General features: G+C 35.8%; 1 protein-coding gene across 1 annotated transcript in view; it reads right to left on the bottom strand.

Annotated features, from left to right (window-relative positions):
• Positions 1-11,111: 11,111 nt before the first annotated feature.
• LOC129249818 (uncharacterized) overlaps positions 11,112-17,081 on the bottom strand; it is a 30,576-nt gene continuing 24,606 nt past the window's right edge. The window contains exons 5-7 of the mRNA XM_054889479.1: positions 15,010-15,297; positions 14,614-14,778; positions 11,112-11,321 (exon numbers count right to left, since the gene is read on the bottom strand). Coding sequence (XP_054745454.1) covers positions 11,159-11,321; positions 14,614-14,778; positions 15,010-15,131 — 450 coding nt within the window. The 5' untranslated portion in view covers positions 15,132-15,297 and the 3' untranslated portion in view covers positions 11,112-11,158. The remainder of the gene's footprint in view (positions 11,322-14,613; positions 14,779-15,009; positions 15,298-17,081) is intronic.

The following is a 17,081-nucleotide window of genomic DNA, read 5'->3' as shown; positions in this document are numbered from 1 at the left end:
GTGTCCAATGCAAAATTTACGTTAAAATCGCCACTTAAAATCATTGGAACTTTATTGTAATCTTTTCTAAGTATCCGCGATACTTCTGGTGTATACTTTATTAAATTTTCGTGAATGAATTCCGTGATGCTATTTATTGATTTTTTTTTCTGTCGATATTCACGACACTTTTCTGCATTATTTTTCGGCATAATTGCGGTAAATATTTAAAAATGAAAATATTTACGAATATAAAAATACACACGCGGTTGCTATTATGAGCGTCCCCAGCAAAACCTGCGTGACCGAAACTCTAACACAATTACATTTTTTTGAATGTTACAAACACATATGCACGCAGGTTTTGCTGGGGCGTGACCGAAACTCTAACACAATTACACATATGCACTCGTATTTGTTTGAAAATCGACTTTTTTTTTTGGTTCTCCGTCACCTTTGGAAAATGTGTAAACAGTAAGCAAACTTTATTCATATATTTTTCCTCATTTTTGCATCAGTAAAATTAAACAAACGCCGTAGCCGAATGGGTTGGTGCGTGACTACTATTCAGAATTCACAGAGAGAACGTCAGTTCGAATCTCGGTGAAAACACCAAAATTAAGGAAAACTATTTTTCTAATAGCGCTCACCCCTCAGCAGGCAATGGCAAAACACCGAGTGTATTTCTGCCATGAAAAAAAGCTCCTCATAAACATATCATAAAATAAAATAAAATAACTGTATAAAAAAATTTTTTTTCTTGTGATTCGAACCAAGGATTTTGGATCTGAAGCTCACATCGCTAGCCGCTCGGCTATCGCGCCATGCTGTCGGCGTTGGCCTAAAAGTTATTTAGTTCGTCGCTACGTTTATATCAACATATAATATAACGCTTCGTAGCCAAGAGTGTCGCTTTTTGGTTTCATCGGGTCTCAAATCACTCCCAACGATTCTAAAGAAGTTTTCACTTCAAAAGTGGATCTTCGGCCAACTTTGTAAGAGCCCATTCACCAAAAATTCTGCGTTGCGGTAGGTCGTTCGGCTTCAATTCTTGCACCAGCTGTTTTTTGAAAGGCTTCACACCTAAATCCGTTCGCAAAATTTTCCACTTTGTTGAGTAACAGAGGCCCAATTGCTGCGAACGGCGCCGAATCAATAATTGATGGTAATCATTAACACTGGCCGAAACAGCTGCGATATTTTCTTCAGTTCGCACTCTATGTAAGCGTGTTGGTGGTTTGATGTCTAATAATGTAAATTTGGTTCTAAATTTAGTCACAATAGCTGGAATAGCCGCTTCAGTGGGTCGATTAAACTGACGATAAAATGGAAGAAGCGCGCGATAAACTTTCTTAACAGAACACGCATTTTTATATAATAATAAAATTCAATGATTCGCAAGTGTTGTTCGTTTGTAAGACGATTCATGGTTAAATTATAAACCAAACTGAAGATGTTTGACAGTGAAACAAAACACGAAACGTGCGTCAGCTGTTTAAACCAACTGTTGCAAAAGGTAACAGCTAAAAAATCATCCGTTTTAATGGAGCATCAAGTGTGTATATTTACATACATATACGTATACGCATATGCGATGAGAATTGCCTTTGCATTTGTTAGAGAGGAATTCGGTCACGTGAGGGGGTCGTGGTTGCTTCATTACACTGTACTTCTCCTTAATTGAATAGGAGGGCTTAAGGGGTGAAGAGGCACCTGGAAAAAATTGGAACTGGCATTTCATTAAATGATATAGGTCTGACAGCTTCGAAGTTTTTTCAAGCTCTTTGAGGGGAGTAGCCGGCTCTATTGATTTGAGTAAAATAGAGAAACTCTGTGTAGATAACGAGTGGAATAACGAAATAATAGTAGTTGATATGAATGTAAGAATAGGACAAGAACAGCAATATAGCGACGAGTTGGTGAGAATGGCATTTACAGCAGGTTATGAGACTAGAAAGTCCATGGACTGGGTTTTTAATGGAAACAGGAAAAGGTTCATGGACTTTTGCTGGAAAAATGGAACTCCAATTTTGAATGGACAGACAAAAAGAGATGAGGAAGGAAACTGTGGACTTTTCATGGCAGAAATACTCCCGGAGGCTTGCCATTACCTGCCGAGGGGCGACCGCTATTAGAAAAAAACTTTTTTTTAATTTTGGTGCTGCACCGAGATTCGAACCTACGTTCTTTCTCCTGATTCCGAATGAAAGTCATGCACCAACCCATTCTGCTATGGCGGCATAATTCAATAATTCAATTCATAAGCGAATAATTCAACAAAACATTATTTATTTTTGCTGTAGCCTTCGCATGCAAATTTTTTGTTAAGTTAATAGAGCATAAAGATAGCGAGACGGGAAATGGCGAATAGAAGAGTCCCATGCGAAAGCAACTACAAAGTTATCAAGTAAGATTCACCGCCAGCGAGTATGGTTATAGCTCGTTAGACTGGTATAACTCACATCTTACAAACACATGTAATTTAAGGCAGGTCTTTTCCCTCGTTACTAATATATGCTCATTTATACCAGTTGCTTCGTCTATTCGCCACTTACTAACGCTTGGAGGAAAGAAGAGTCCTAATGTTTGTTTCCTTTGTTTACATTACATGTGGCAAAATGTCGTACATACCACGTACGATCAATATTGACAGCGAAAACAACTTTGTATATATATTGTAAACTTTAGGGCATTTCACATTATCTTTATCCCAGGAATGATAGAATACAAGTTTGGGTCTTCCGAATTCGCTGTGACGTCATCGGCGGGTGCACCTAGTGCATTGTGGTTCATGAGCTGCGGTGGACTTTGCGGGTTGCATACTGCAAGCATAATTGCAAGCACTTAAGCTAAATACATACCAGGCAACCGTTGCAGCAACACGGCCATGTTGAAGCAACCGTTGCCTCGTGTGTAGCAGTGTTGCCAATTGATTTTCGTGTTGCTGCAACCGTTGCCTGAAATATCAAATAAATTTGATTTTTGGGATAGGTTGCTGCAACTGTTGCTTCGTGTGTATCATTGTTTACTGCTTTTACTCGTTCAGTTCGTTGAAAACAAGCGAAGAAGAAGGTTCGTGCGGAGAAAATTAAGTGAAAAAGGAAAAAATGGCAGTTGAAAATAATGAAAATTATCTTAATTTTATTAACGAATATAAAAATTTGAGAGAGCTGTGGGATATAAGTAGTGAAAAATATAAAAATAAAAATTTTAGAAAAAAAGCATACGAACAATTAAAAAATGAGTACAATAAAATTGATAAAAATGCTACAGTGAATACGGTAAAAAACAAAATCAAAAAAATGCGCACTGCCTACCGTCGCGAGTTAAAAAAAAAATCAAAGTGAAAAAAGTGGCGCTGGCCTTGATGATCTGTATGAACCGAATTTATGGTATTTTGAAGCCCTTGATTTTTTAAGAGATTTAGAGATGCCCGAGCCTGGGATCAGTACAGTAATAAGTTCAGACGAAGACAATGCTTCAAGGGTAAGTATATTTATTTTAAATTATATTGAAAATTGTTATTAGCCTTGATTTGATTATTAATTTTGAAATAAATACCAAAATACAAACGCCGTCCTGTTTTTTATTTATACTTGGCCTCAAGCTCAACAAGAAAAATCAATAATTTAATTAAAACTGTCAGTTACAATAGCATGCAGCGAGCCACTGGAAAAAGTATGTTTTCTAACTTTACATTCCTATTAATCTTTCAGAGTCCTATGCCAAGTACGAAGAAATCTAGAAGCTCACAAAATTGTGAGAGGAATGAGCTATTACGAAAAGCTACCAGACATATTGAAAATTTGGCACAGAAAGAAGAAAGCGACGAAGCCGATACTTACGCAAAGGCCTGGGCGTGCTCATATCGCAAATTATCAGTGGAACAAAAGCTATTTGCGAAAAAGGCTTGCGACGAAATTTTTATTTTGGGACAGTTGGAGAAATTGACATTGGATTCTGTGCAGACCCAAACGTCCACATACCCACCTCGGCATGCTATTTATAAGCCAATATAGCAAAGAATATAAATGAGCGATGTTTCAAACAGTGCGTCTGTTTCTCACTCGACCCCAATCCAGTTCAACTCACCGTCTTCTCTACAAATCATTCATGTAGGAGATGCTGATGGAGCAAATAGAGTGCAGTATTCGTCATTTCAAGACCTACTCTCAGATGTAGACTTCAATTAATAAAATTTAATTACTCTTTTATTCCTTTTATTTTTTCAGTATTTAAGTAACTAGTAATAAGCAAAACAAATCTTTGAATAAAAATATGAGAAAACAATCCTGAATTTCTTTATGAACCTTGTAAGGCATAGATGGCTTCGCATAAATTGGTTCGTACTGTTTTTGCTTCAGATGTTGAATTCCTACCAAAAGTTGGCTCCAAATTTAGTAGTGGATTTTCGCTAATATCTTCTGCGCCATTGTAAGCGGAACAAATTTCTTTCTCTATGAAATTGTGCAAGTAGCAACAACTTAATATTACTTTGCTTGCTTTTTCGGGCGAAAGAGCTATGGTAGTATTCATTACTCGAAACCTTGCTGCCAATATTCCAAATGCATTTTCCACTTTTACCCTTGCCGAGCTGAGCCTTTTATTAAATAAATTCTGTGAGGGCGATAAGGCGCTGTATGCATAGGGCTTCATTATGTTTGGACGAAGAGCAAAGGCGTCATCCGACACAAAAACAAATGGAATCGGTGCTTCACCAATTACTGGGCTTGGGCTTGGTAAGTTTAGTTGGCCTCTTTCGAATTTTAAAAAAAAATTAGTGCTATTAAAGACACCACCATCTGAAATTCTACAATTTGTCCACCATCATTAATTCGGAGTTGCTATTAACAATCGCCATCAGTACAATGCTGAATGTTTTCTTGTAGTTAAAATACTTAGAACCAGAATGCGGTGGCCTTTTTATTCTAACGTGCTTTCCATCAGGACTCCGAGACAATGCGGAAACTTGGTTTTTTCACAAAACTTGGCAGCTACAACCAACCATTCAGCCGAAGTTTTCGGTAGCTAAAAAAATGTGTATTACTTTAGGATATGTAATGTTAAAAGAATTAGCTGACAAACCTTAATGTAGTCCCTTAAAACTTCGTTGATGGCATCGCATGTCTCAATGACAATATTTCCAATAGCTTGTGGGGATACCGCCGTCGAAAATTTCAAGTCCGCAAAAGAGTTTCCTGTTGCAAGATACCGCAAAGTTATTGCCAGTCTAATTTCTGCTGATATTGCCTTTCTCATTATGGTATCTTGTTTCGTTATTTTGGGCTTTACGAAGTCCAACAATTTTTTAAACAGGGCTTCGTCCATCCTCATGTAATTTTTATAGTCCGCCGGCTCATTTTCCTTCAGTTCTTTCAGCAGCCTCTCGTTCGAAAATTCGATTTTTTTTTTAAAGCCAATTTTTGGACCAAATTTTCTTTCTCTTCTGTTGTTGCATCTCTTCTTTCTCATTTTCGTACAAAAGTTCGTCAATTATAATAAGAGAAGTAATTTTACGTATTTCGTCGATCATTTAAAAATTTTAATTTTGCGTATCTTCCGCTCGTACCTTTCCTGCACCACAGTTATACACAATACTGAGATTGAAGCAACGGTCGCAACGTGTTTCTTAAACAAAGGCAACACGTTGCTGCAACCGTTGCTTCAACGGTTGCCTGGTGTGTATTTAGCTTTAGCTTGCAGGCGAGTATGTGGCAGACCGCAAATATGTAAGTACTACAGGCAATGTCGGTTTTGACGCTGGCAGAAATTATAGCGATGCCATAATTGGTGCTGGCAGTAGTAGTGCCGGCAAAATAAGCGCTGGTGAAGGTTGTGTTGGTAGAATTTATGCTGTCACTTGTAGCACCTTGCAAATGTAGCGCTGGTGTAAGTGGTACTGTCAGAATCAGCAGGATTAGCTCTGGCTGAGGTAGCGCTGTTATTGTGAAGCTTCTGGAACATGTCGGATATGTATTTGAAGGGCAAGTTACATCGGCTGTTTGTAGGTACTTATGTGGTGAAGTTGACAGAAGTAACTTCGGCAAGCTTCAAGCTGGCAGGAAAAGCTTCGATGCTAGGTACGTCGAGCGTTGTTAGCTGTTCCCTGATTTATTGAACTTTTTCCTTTTCCGATGAGGCTAACGACTTGTGTAAGCCTTTTATTTGCTTGCGTAGTTAGTCGATCACTTTGTCTTACTGAACTGTTGTCAATCGCTTTTGTCGTCACTCCAGAAACTCAGTTTTCTTTTTATGCAGTCGCGATTGTTCGAATATTTCATTAACAATATTTATAATTTGCGAAAAGATACATAATTGCAAATGCAATTCTTTCAGTAATGACATATAAATTTAAGGAGAGATATAAAAGTATGTTGCAGGCAAAAGCAACATTGGCTCAAATGTGAGAGACTTTCGAAACTATAAAAACGACACTTTAATTTTAATTATGTTTATTCGTTGTAGCAAAATGAAATATGAAATATACATATGTATGTAAGTAATTTTAAAGTAAAAGAAATTGGGGTAGGCTAAGTGGAGTTCTTATAGCTTTTCATGCCTCGTTCGCGTCTGGAATCCCGTAAGTAACTGAACTTTAAAAATATCATTTCGGTAATTCAAAGGTGTTTACAGTTTAGGAGAGGTTGTATTTTTGGTATAAATATAACGAAACTATTTTTTAATAAATAACTAACTCAAATTTAGTACATAAGTAGTTGAATAAAGTTATTATTTTTCTATGGATTTAAAACGCCGATCTAATATATTAATTCGGTTCAGCTTTGGTGCATACGTCATCACTTGAGCTTTTAACACACTCTCATAAAAATATAAGAGCGCTATCAATCTCCTTTTAGATATGTGAGACCAAGCGACAAGAGCTGAATACGGTCATTAGTAGAAAATAGCTTCACAACTATAGTACACGAATTGCTATTTTTTGTTCATTGCATTTTGTACTCCGCAGCCGAAAAATTTGTCGCAAAGGCGAAGTTTCGTACGAGACGCAGTGTAATACCTTTCCCAACATTTCAGCCAACTACTCACCAGCTATTTGAGGGATCCCGTTGATAATCGGATCAGTAAAAACTGCGCGGCTTCCAGTAACGCAGAACTGAACCATAGTAATAAGCAATTCACTACGAATAGTAAGAACATCAGTACACTCGTTCTCAACTGCTGTAATTCTCTTCTCGGTGGCTATCATGAGCAACTTCAAATTTGCCGTTTCAGCAGCCAGCTCTGCTTCCTCTGCATTACCCACTCTCCCGATTTTGTCATTACTGCAGTCAACTGTTCGATGATAGAGTCTCTCTTCTGTTCAAGTTTTCTCCCCATTCCATCAAATACAGTTAATGCGGGTGTAAGGAGAGTTTTGGGAGAGGATTCAGGTGTCCAATTAGGATTTTTCCATGTTGTTAATTGCTTGCTTAGGTGTACAGCGATTAGGTTAAGAAGATTAATTAGTATGGGAGTATTAGCGACAGGTACAGCTCACAGCGCTAAAGGCAACATTTTTGGTAGATTTGGTACAGATGGAATAGGTACCGACTGCTACGGTGCTGTTGCTATAACAACTACTATCTTTTATGGTATAAAAACTGTTTCAATAATAATAAAAACTTTTTAAACAGTCAGTTCTTTTTCAGACGATTGCATTGATTTTGTTGTATAGCATCAACATGGTGTCAGTTTTGCCGTAAAAAACTTCCCCCTTTATGTCAACATATTAGCTGATTCCTTCAAAATCGTTGAGAGCCAGTTAACGGCCTGATTTTGGCCACAAGTTCTGAATTCTCTCCACTCTGGTTGCACCACCGACCTAGCATAGTAAGTGCAAATATCTCGTGCGAACCACTGTGCTCACCGCTCGGTGAGCGGATTCTGCTCATATAAGAAATGATTATAATCTACTTTTTTCCCTTAATTCAAAACCGTTATTATGAAAAGTGTAGTTATGAAGATTTTCGGATTCAGCTACAGATTTAACAAAGGAATTGGATGGTTTGGTTTTTAAGTCTCGACTCTTGGCTCTCCTGGACTCTTCCATCGAGACGATTGGAGTTTGGGACGATGCCATTACTATATACCCATGATTCGTCACCAGTTATGACCCTTTTAAGCAAATCTGGGTCATCGTTGACGTTATTCAAGAATTCCTGAGCGATGCTCATGCGACGTTGTTTTTGGCCACAATTCAGCAATTTTGGAACGAACTTCGCAACTTCTCTAATTATGATTCGACGATTCTCTATAACAATTTTTTCACTTTCTCAACATTTTCATCAAATATTTTTTTGATTTAGAGTACTCTTACCGTATACCACTGTCAACATTTCAAGTGGTTTTGAACACTTAATTCCATTTCTTACACAAAATTTGATGCAACTTCTTTGATCCATTTTTTTCGATAGCAGAAAAAACACGGAGAACACTTGTCTTATTTATGCCTCTCACAAATAAGCTAAACATGCTATATTGCTAAAACCGTTAAAACATAAAAAAAATAATAATCGGAAGTCGAAAAAGGGTTTGCCAGATATGGGTGCACAATGAAAAAATTGAATGTACGTAGCTCGCAAAATTTGAAAATTCACACCTCGTAGATATTTATCAAGTTTTCAAAAGAATTGTCTTTTTTGTTGTCCTCTCAGTTTATTCAATTTTTCCGTTGTGCACCCGTTGCTGGCCAGATCTTTTTCGACTTTGGACGTGAATTTAATATATTTCTAGTACACCTAACGACTTGAGCTTCTACGTAGCTTCCTAAAATTTAATTTTCTATCGATTTATGGATCCTCGAACAGGACGAATAAAAAAATTTAAAAAGTTACACCTTCGCATCTGGCTGATGGACCCCTTATAAATGTATGGAAATATGATGTATTTTGACTATTCTACCAGCTGTTTTCTACTTTTACAAAAATCTATATTTAGACTAAATTTTTGGTCATTTAGCTTACCAACACATAAAAAAAACGGTTGTTGTGTCGTTTCTTTGTCCTTTTTTTTAAGTGGCTGTATACCCCTATATAAAACGAAATTTTTTGACGACTTTATCAAACACATTGGTTCTCGCAAACATCGAAAATCGTATGAATAATCCAGCCGTTATTTCTCAAATCACTACTCGTTTGGCTACGGAATCATTTTTCAACAAGCCAGTTACTATCCCTATATTGTAACCCGAGCCGATACACTCACAGGAAGCGAGAAGCTTCTAGGAAAAACTTGTTTTTATTGTATTGTAAGCAAGAATCCAGTATGTCAAGAGCACTCAAAAAGCTCTTATACATATTTTGCTTGCCTTCCACCGAATACATAAATAAATATGTGTTGAAATACATTTAAATGCACCCTTTCATACAACGTACATATTCATGCAACACTGTTCTTTTCGTTTTCTTTTGTTCATTGTACTAAAACAACATGTTTAAATAAATGCGTAAGACGAAGAAGTTTATCCAATAATATCATTTCATATTTGACCATAAATTCCATTTTAATCAACTTTTTTTCTTCAACTTTCTTCGAAATGAGTCGAAATAAAGAATAAAACAAAAAAACTTTTTTTTTTTCGAGCCAAAATGTTTTCATCGATTATTTTTACTTCTGAAGGTAACTCTGAATTTGGTATCCCCGCAAAAATAATACGGCTATGCAAGATGAGGTTGCTTAACACCAGAAGAGCCGTCCGAATTGGGAAGGACCTCTCCGAGCCGTTTGATACTAAACGAGGTTTCAGACGAGGTGACTCGCTGTCGTGTGACTTCTTTAACCTTTAACCCACATCACTGTTGACAGTTATTATTTCGAGGTTGTAAAAGACTTCGTTTATTTAGCAGCCAGCATTAACACCCATAACAATGTCAGCCTGGAAATTCAACGTAGAATATATTTTGCCAACAAGTGCTACTTTGGACGAAGTACGTAATTGAGTAGTAAAGTCCTCTCTAGACGAATAAAAATAATACTCTACAAGGCTCTCATCATGGCCGTTCTAACGTATGGCTCAGAAGCGTGGATAATAAGAATATCCGGTGAAGCGTCGAGCGATATTTGCGCGTTGGCGACGGCGAATATGAGTGTTACGACGACATACACATAGCGCAACGAATAAAGATCCAGCGGCTACGTTGGCTAGGTCATGTCGTCCGAATGGATACAACGTTCAGGCTCTGACAGTATTCGATGCGGTACCAACTGGTGGTAGTAGAGGAAGAGAAAAGCCCCTCTGCGTTAGAAAGATCAGGTGGAGAAGGACTTGATTTGACTTGGTGTGTCCAACTGACGCCGGTTAGCTTGAGGAAAAAACGGTTGGCGCGCTTTGTTAAACTCGGCCAAAAGCGCATAAGCGGTTGTCGCGCCAATGTCAAAACCATATGAATAGGTCAGTAATTAAAAATATACATATGTATAGTATACCTGCGATACTTGAAAAAGAATTATAAATGTAGCGCAGTGGCCACATATTCCCATATAAATGTAAGTAAATACATAGGGGTCTGACAGGACCCAGATGTCCAACCGAAGGTTTTAAAAAAGGTTTCCAACGGAGGGTTAATAAAGGAGAGTTTATACCACTGCTGCCATAGCTTAGTGAACCGAATAAGAGTGTTCGTTTGCTATTTGTGTACAGAAAAACATGGCTAATGTTTAAAAGTTCATAGTGCCAAGTTAGTTGAAAGCACGGCGCTTAAGATAAGATGAATTGATGGTTTTCGATCAGTTGATATAAAGTAGATCAAGGTTATCGAAATGATTTAAACGTGTTAAAACAGCATAGCTTTTATCAAAAACCAAATTTCATCAAAGCAAAGCACGTTTGGTGAAATTATAAAGGTATTTTTTACAAAAAGAATCTTGCAAGGAATTAAAAATTCAATGCGGAAATTTACTGTTAACAACTATTGATACCGAAGGAAACAATCAAGGAAAATGGCTAGAATCGCCACAGATAAATCGTGTCCCTCCAATTAAATAAAAACTGTTTAAGCAATATAAATATGAATTTATTATTTATTCCCAAATTTGCATAATTCGGTCGAAGTTACTTAGAAACTCAATTCTATTACCTTCACTCCTCTTTAAAAAGTATTACCTTCCCGAAGGTTTTACCCATAGATTTTGAAAGTTAGCTAGTGATTTTTTTAAGTATAGATATTTGCTCATGATAGACTCACCCGATCAATGGAGTTTTTAAATTGAGAAATCCATTCAATTTACGATTGATATTATTTTGTAATGGAGTAGCTAGTGATTGGGCGGTGGTTTGATACTGTTGCGTTTTCGTAGGTGGAAGTGATGTGTCCGGCATCTCCTGAGTTGAAGATTGAGGAAGTCTAAAATGTAGAATAATCAAAAATTTTGAAAGAATAATTTAAAGCCAATGAATATTTGTCTGTACTCATAGAATTAAATTCAATATATACATTTGCTTCTGTTGAAAATTTAATTTCTCCGACATAACTAACATCAATACTTGTTATATAAAATAAGCCATTTTATGCATAATATTGAAGATATAAAATTAAGGTAAAATGTTTAATTTTACTTTAATTAAGTGTATTTTCCGCAAGTACTAAAAATAATTTCCAATATGAAGCTGAATTTTTCACATCTTTATATATATTAAGTATATATGCATGTATGTATTTTCGTTTCACTTTTTTATATTATATTGTAAAATAACCAGTACTCAAAATTTTTCAAAAACTTTGTAACGAAATATTCATCATCACTCTTACCAGGTCATAATTTATAACCATCTATAACTTTGGATCCTAATAATTTTTTATGGCGTTCCTACCTGAATTTTATTTCAAAAATGGTACCTTGCCGCAAATTTAACTGGAATTGGAAGATAAAGATATCAAATGAAAGGTTTTTAAAAAGCTCTAATAAAAAAATATTTTTTTCTGGTGTTGCTACTTGATTTTTATTGTAAAATAGCAACCTATGCCACATTTAATATGAATACTAAATTATGTACATATATCGGATGAAAGTTATTTAACAAGCTTTAATAAAAAAAATATTCTTAGGTGGTGTTGCCACCTATTTTTTACAGGTAAATAGATTTATTATTAATAATATCTAATTTTAAAGAAGAAATGTAAATTATTAATAAAATTTAATAAGAGGTTGGGGTATGGGCTTTAAATAAAATAATTTTTTAAATTAAGTCCTAGGATGTGCGTATCACGCCAATTTTGATTGAGAATATTTTAATTCAAAAGTATATCGAATGTCGTTGCCACTTATTTCTTGATACAAAAAGTATTGGAATTGCGTTATAATATAAAGTATGTACATATTTTTTAAAATATGTGTATTAAGGGGTTTTTAGCTAGCTGTTTGGGAACTATCGATATCGAAAACTATGGTTTGACAGCTGAGTTAACATTTCTACCAACAGTGAGCCAAAAAAGTTTAAGTACACCTGAAGTTTTAGAAAATTATCAATAAAAACTCTATCATACAATCTAAAAAGAAAATTTATTCTTCGAAATAGATATATTTAAAGGTTAACGAACACAAAATAAGCTTTTTCATGGGTTACGAACTTAAAACATAGAAATAGCTATACAAAAATGAAAAAAAGTCCTGAGCGCACGTCAAATAAGTTTTCGTACACTTAACCGAAAATATTAAAAACATTTGAAAATTCTTATAGGTTAAGTGTTATTAGTATTTCGTTGGCCCTCCCCCGGCATCGATAACTGCTTGTAAGCGCCGCCGCATGCTCTTCACTAAGTTTCCGGTATCATTTTGGGTTATTTTCATCCACTCAGTCGGTAAAGCCTTCTTTAGGGATTCTTTCGAAGTAATTGTGTCTTTACGTATTCGGTTTTCGAGCAGATCCCAGATGTGCTCGATAGGATTTAGATCCGGGGACTGCGGAGGTGTATGTAGTTGCTTGCAGTTATATAGAAGCCACTCTCTGACCAAATATGACGTGTGTTTCGGGTCATTGTCTCGTTGAAACAAGAACCCATTTTTTTCAAACCCCAATTGTGTCGCACTTGTCTCAAGATTTTCTCTCAGGATTTTTAGGTAGAGGTGCCTTTCCATTACATTGTCAACAAACACAAGCTTTCCAACACCAGCTTCTGTCATACAGCCCCAAACCATAATGTTACCGCCACCGTGTTTCACTGTGGGTACCAAATTTTTCACTTTCATCTGCTCATTTGGTTTTCTCCAAACTTTTACGGCTCCATCTGGACCAAACAAATTATATTTAGACTCATCACTAAAAATTACGTTGCTCCAAAATGATTCGGGCTTGTTCAAATAGTCTTTAGCGAAGGCAATCCTCTTTTTTTTATTTACTTTAGATATAAAAGGCTTTTTACGCGGTGTTCGACCATTGTACCCAGCCTTATGGAGTACATTTCGAACAGTTTGTGGGTGGACGCTTATTCCAACGCTTTGCTGCACCTCTTCCTGTATTTCCACAGCAGATTTTCTGGGATTAGACCTTATTGAATCTAAGATTCGGCGCTCGTCTCTCTGTGAGAGTTTTTTTGGCCGGCCGGATCGCGGCTTTGGCCGAATATTTCCAGAGTTTATATAAGAATTAATTACTCCTTGCACGCTGGAATGTGATTTACCGATAATTTTGCCGATTTCACGCAAAGATTTTTTTTTCTAAATATAATTTTATAATCACTTTACGCAAATCGACTGATATTTCACACCCGCGACCCATCATATACGTTAACTGTCACCATAAACACAAAACTATTAATAGTTATACATACCATTTGCATCAAAGTACTATCAACTTTGATCATTTAAGCGATGATAAGAAATAACGGAGAAAACCCGTAAGTTTTGGAAAAAGAAACAACGAAAAAATAACAACGTACGTAAACTTTTTTTGGCTGTTTTAGCTCTCTCTCTCCCCTTTACGACAATTATTCTTCAACTCACAACAGTGAGAGAGGTGAAAGGAGTGAAACTAAGTTAACAATATTCTCTTTTTACACTACATGCCAAAAGTTTATGTTTATATTTAAAAATAAAAATTATTTTAGTAAATTTTTGAACAAAACTTAAGTGTACTTAAACTTTTTTAACTCACTGTATGTAGTCAGTAAGGTTTGGCAAGTGATCATGAATCATTGTGGAAATTTATTTTGAAAAAAATAAAACTGTTCGCAAAGTTCATAGAGCACCAGCAGCATCATCGGCCCTAATTCCTTTCGCAATGAGCTGACGTTACAGGAAATGCAAGAAAATTATCTATCAGATAAAAAAAATTTCATTCCAACAATATTTCTGCTTTGTATTATAATTTTAAATTCTCTACCTCTTCAAAGAACTCCCAATACATGCTTTGAAAAAAAAAACAAATATCTATTAAAAACATAAACTTCCGTTTAAAGATTATAATGTAGGGTAATTGTGTTATTAAATATATTTCATTTTATACGGAATCGAAACCTCGCGAACCAACTGGTTTTTATACAAAGGTGAAAATTAGATATCAAAACGGAGCCAAACTCTTTTTTTTTTTGTTTTTGACTGTAAAAGTTTAATATGCGTATCTGAATGTTGTTTATAGGCATACATATGGTATGTGTATTCATGTGCGTATGTGTTGTATATATTAATATCTGTATTTACCTCAGACTATAGCTGCTCGAACCCTCATCCTCATTCGGTTCGATAAACTGAAGTTGTGAACGTTTGTGGCGCCACCAAAGATAACCACCAGCAAGAAATAACGCGATGGCAATTATGATGCCAAGTACAGAGAGGCAAGCAATCAAAATTATATTAGCCATTCTCCTGCAAGAAAAGGGGCAATAGTAATGAAGTGTTTGTAACGTTTTTTGGGAGATACATACATATATAAGAAGTTGTTAAATAAAAATAAAAAAAACTCTTTACTTGTAAAAGAGCCATAGGTAAGGGATGCACGCTTAAGCAAGGCACATATACAAGGTACTAGCAATAGAGCAGATGATTTTAATTTACTTTTAGATTTATGTGTTTTCTAAATTGTCAAACTTGGTTTACCTTTTGCCTAGTTGTTGTATAGAGAAATCAAACAACAATAAAACACACGCCATTGTTGCTTTTGGTCCACTGCTGCATCCTTGTAGATGTGCTTTAAGTTCAAGTACATATCGAGATAACATTCCTCGCGCATGTCTTTTTGAAAAACAGTGCTTTCAGCGAGCACGAGGGATAGTTGAGTTGCCGCTTATTTTGATTGCAGATTTTCTACGTCAAGCTGTCCTTATGTGCTTTGGCGTGCCCAGTTTGCTGCACAGAAGCATGTGTGGATATTGACTGTAAAAAGGTCTAAGGGAGAGATCCAAAACATTGGCAACAATTCTTTCATTATTGGAGGTTTAGTCATGGAGACTGTCCAACTTTGGAACAAAATATATTTTTTTTGCCCATGTTAATTGTATGCCGCATTTTTTTTTATGTTGTGACACAAATATTCAAAAATCTACAAACGGATCTTCCACCACAGTGCATGGTGACAAAGTATCTATCACACAAAAGCCACGGTGCTTTGGACGGCACCGGTACATGTCCAACTTGGGCCGAGCATTCTTTAGGTTGCAACGAAACAAATATTTGAAGCGGCATGCAGAGGAAAAATACTCTGTTTCCACGAACAGCTCACAGAGAACGTTAAATATAGAGAATTCTCACGAGCTACGAATAGTGTGAATTGTCAAAAATGAAGTGAAACCGCGAACACTATTTCACCTCGCTTAACTCGACAGCGGGGAAGTTCTTAACAGAGCTGATTACAGTGAATTATGTACAAGTACATTGGCTCTGCTCAGTTTTTGGTTTCTGTATGAAATCAAATTGACGAATGCCGACGGCATTTTGCAAGGCATTTGCCTGTGCATTTTTATGTTCCCTTGATAAACGAAACTTTATTCAATTTGTATTTTCAAACAAAGGTGATGAAGAAAAAATGATTGAATTTATTATATGCGCCAACATTTCAAATCAAAGTAACTTTATAATTTTGATTTAATTTACCTCTCACATTTTGGTATGTGCGTTTTAGTAAATTTAAAGCTAAACAAATTTGATGAAAATGTTTACTAATATTTTGAGTCGAAATTAATTCATAGCATACAAGTGTTTTGGTATATCGACATACATATGTATTTACATTTGAATATGCATTTTTTGTTCCTTTGCCAAACGAATTTTTTTTCAATTTACATACATATGTATATGTATGTATTTTACAGGGAATAAATAATTCATATATGTATGCATTTTATAGATAGTATAAAACTTTGAAATTTAAAATAAATAAAATAAATAAAATAAAACTTCAAAGAAACATATTTGCATACATATGTATATGGGACAACTAAGTTCTATTGCATCTTTAATAAATATGTATATGTTGCACGCATATGTGTGTACTGAAGCAACATGACCTACCTCACGAGCATCGCCTTATCATATTTCATGCAATAATTAGGGAGTAAATTTCGAATGATCGAATTCCTGCAAATGCTAAAACAACTTCTTCTGCATATGCATCGACGTATGTGCATGTGCGTATATGCACACTTGATGCCCTAACTATATGTATATATATATGTACGTTCAATTATCAAATCAAAAAATGCTGTATACAAAACGCTTCATTACCAGGCACACAGGAAGATGGCATATGCAAATATAAATATTGAATTCAAGCAAAACAATGCTTATTAATATACACATATGCATGTACATACAACCGCACACACAGGGCATTCGCTTTATTCCTCAAAATGCGTATGTCGTTCAAAGCTAAAATTCTATGCCCAGCGACTACAAGAATAAAATGCAGTCATAGACGCAGGCGTAGCGGCCATCATTCTAGTTGCCATAGCGCTGAACAGTCGCGGCGGCGCCGAACAGTTTCAACTATTGTTCTGTGCAACAAAAACTCATCTTCAAAAAATTCATTGACAAATTCGAGCTCATAGTTCTAAGAGCAAGAACTTTCATTCATAAAACGAGCCGCCCATATGCCAATTTTCTCGACAATTTGAAATTAGTCAATATTGGAATATTTCGCGAAGAATTATTTGCCAATATTTGATAAATCTTCA

The sequence above is a fragment of the Anastrepha obliqua genome, chromosome 6 (assembly GCF_027943255.1).
Source record: "Anastrepha obliqua isolate idAnaObli1 chromosome 6, idAnaObli1_1.0, whole genome shotgun sequence".
NCBI lineage: Eukaryota > Metazoa > Arthropoda > Insecta > Diptera > Tephritidae > Anastrepha > Anastrepha obliqua.
Note: the sequence above shows the minus strand (reverse complement) of the source record. Positions and strands in the feature narration are given on the sequence as shown.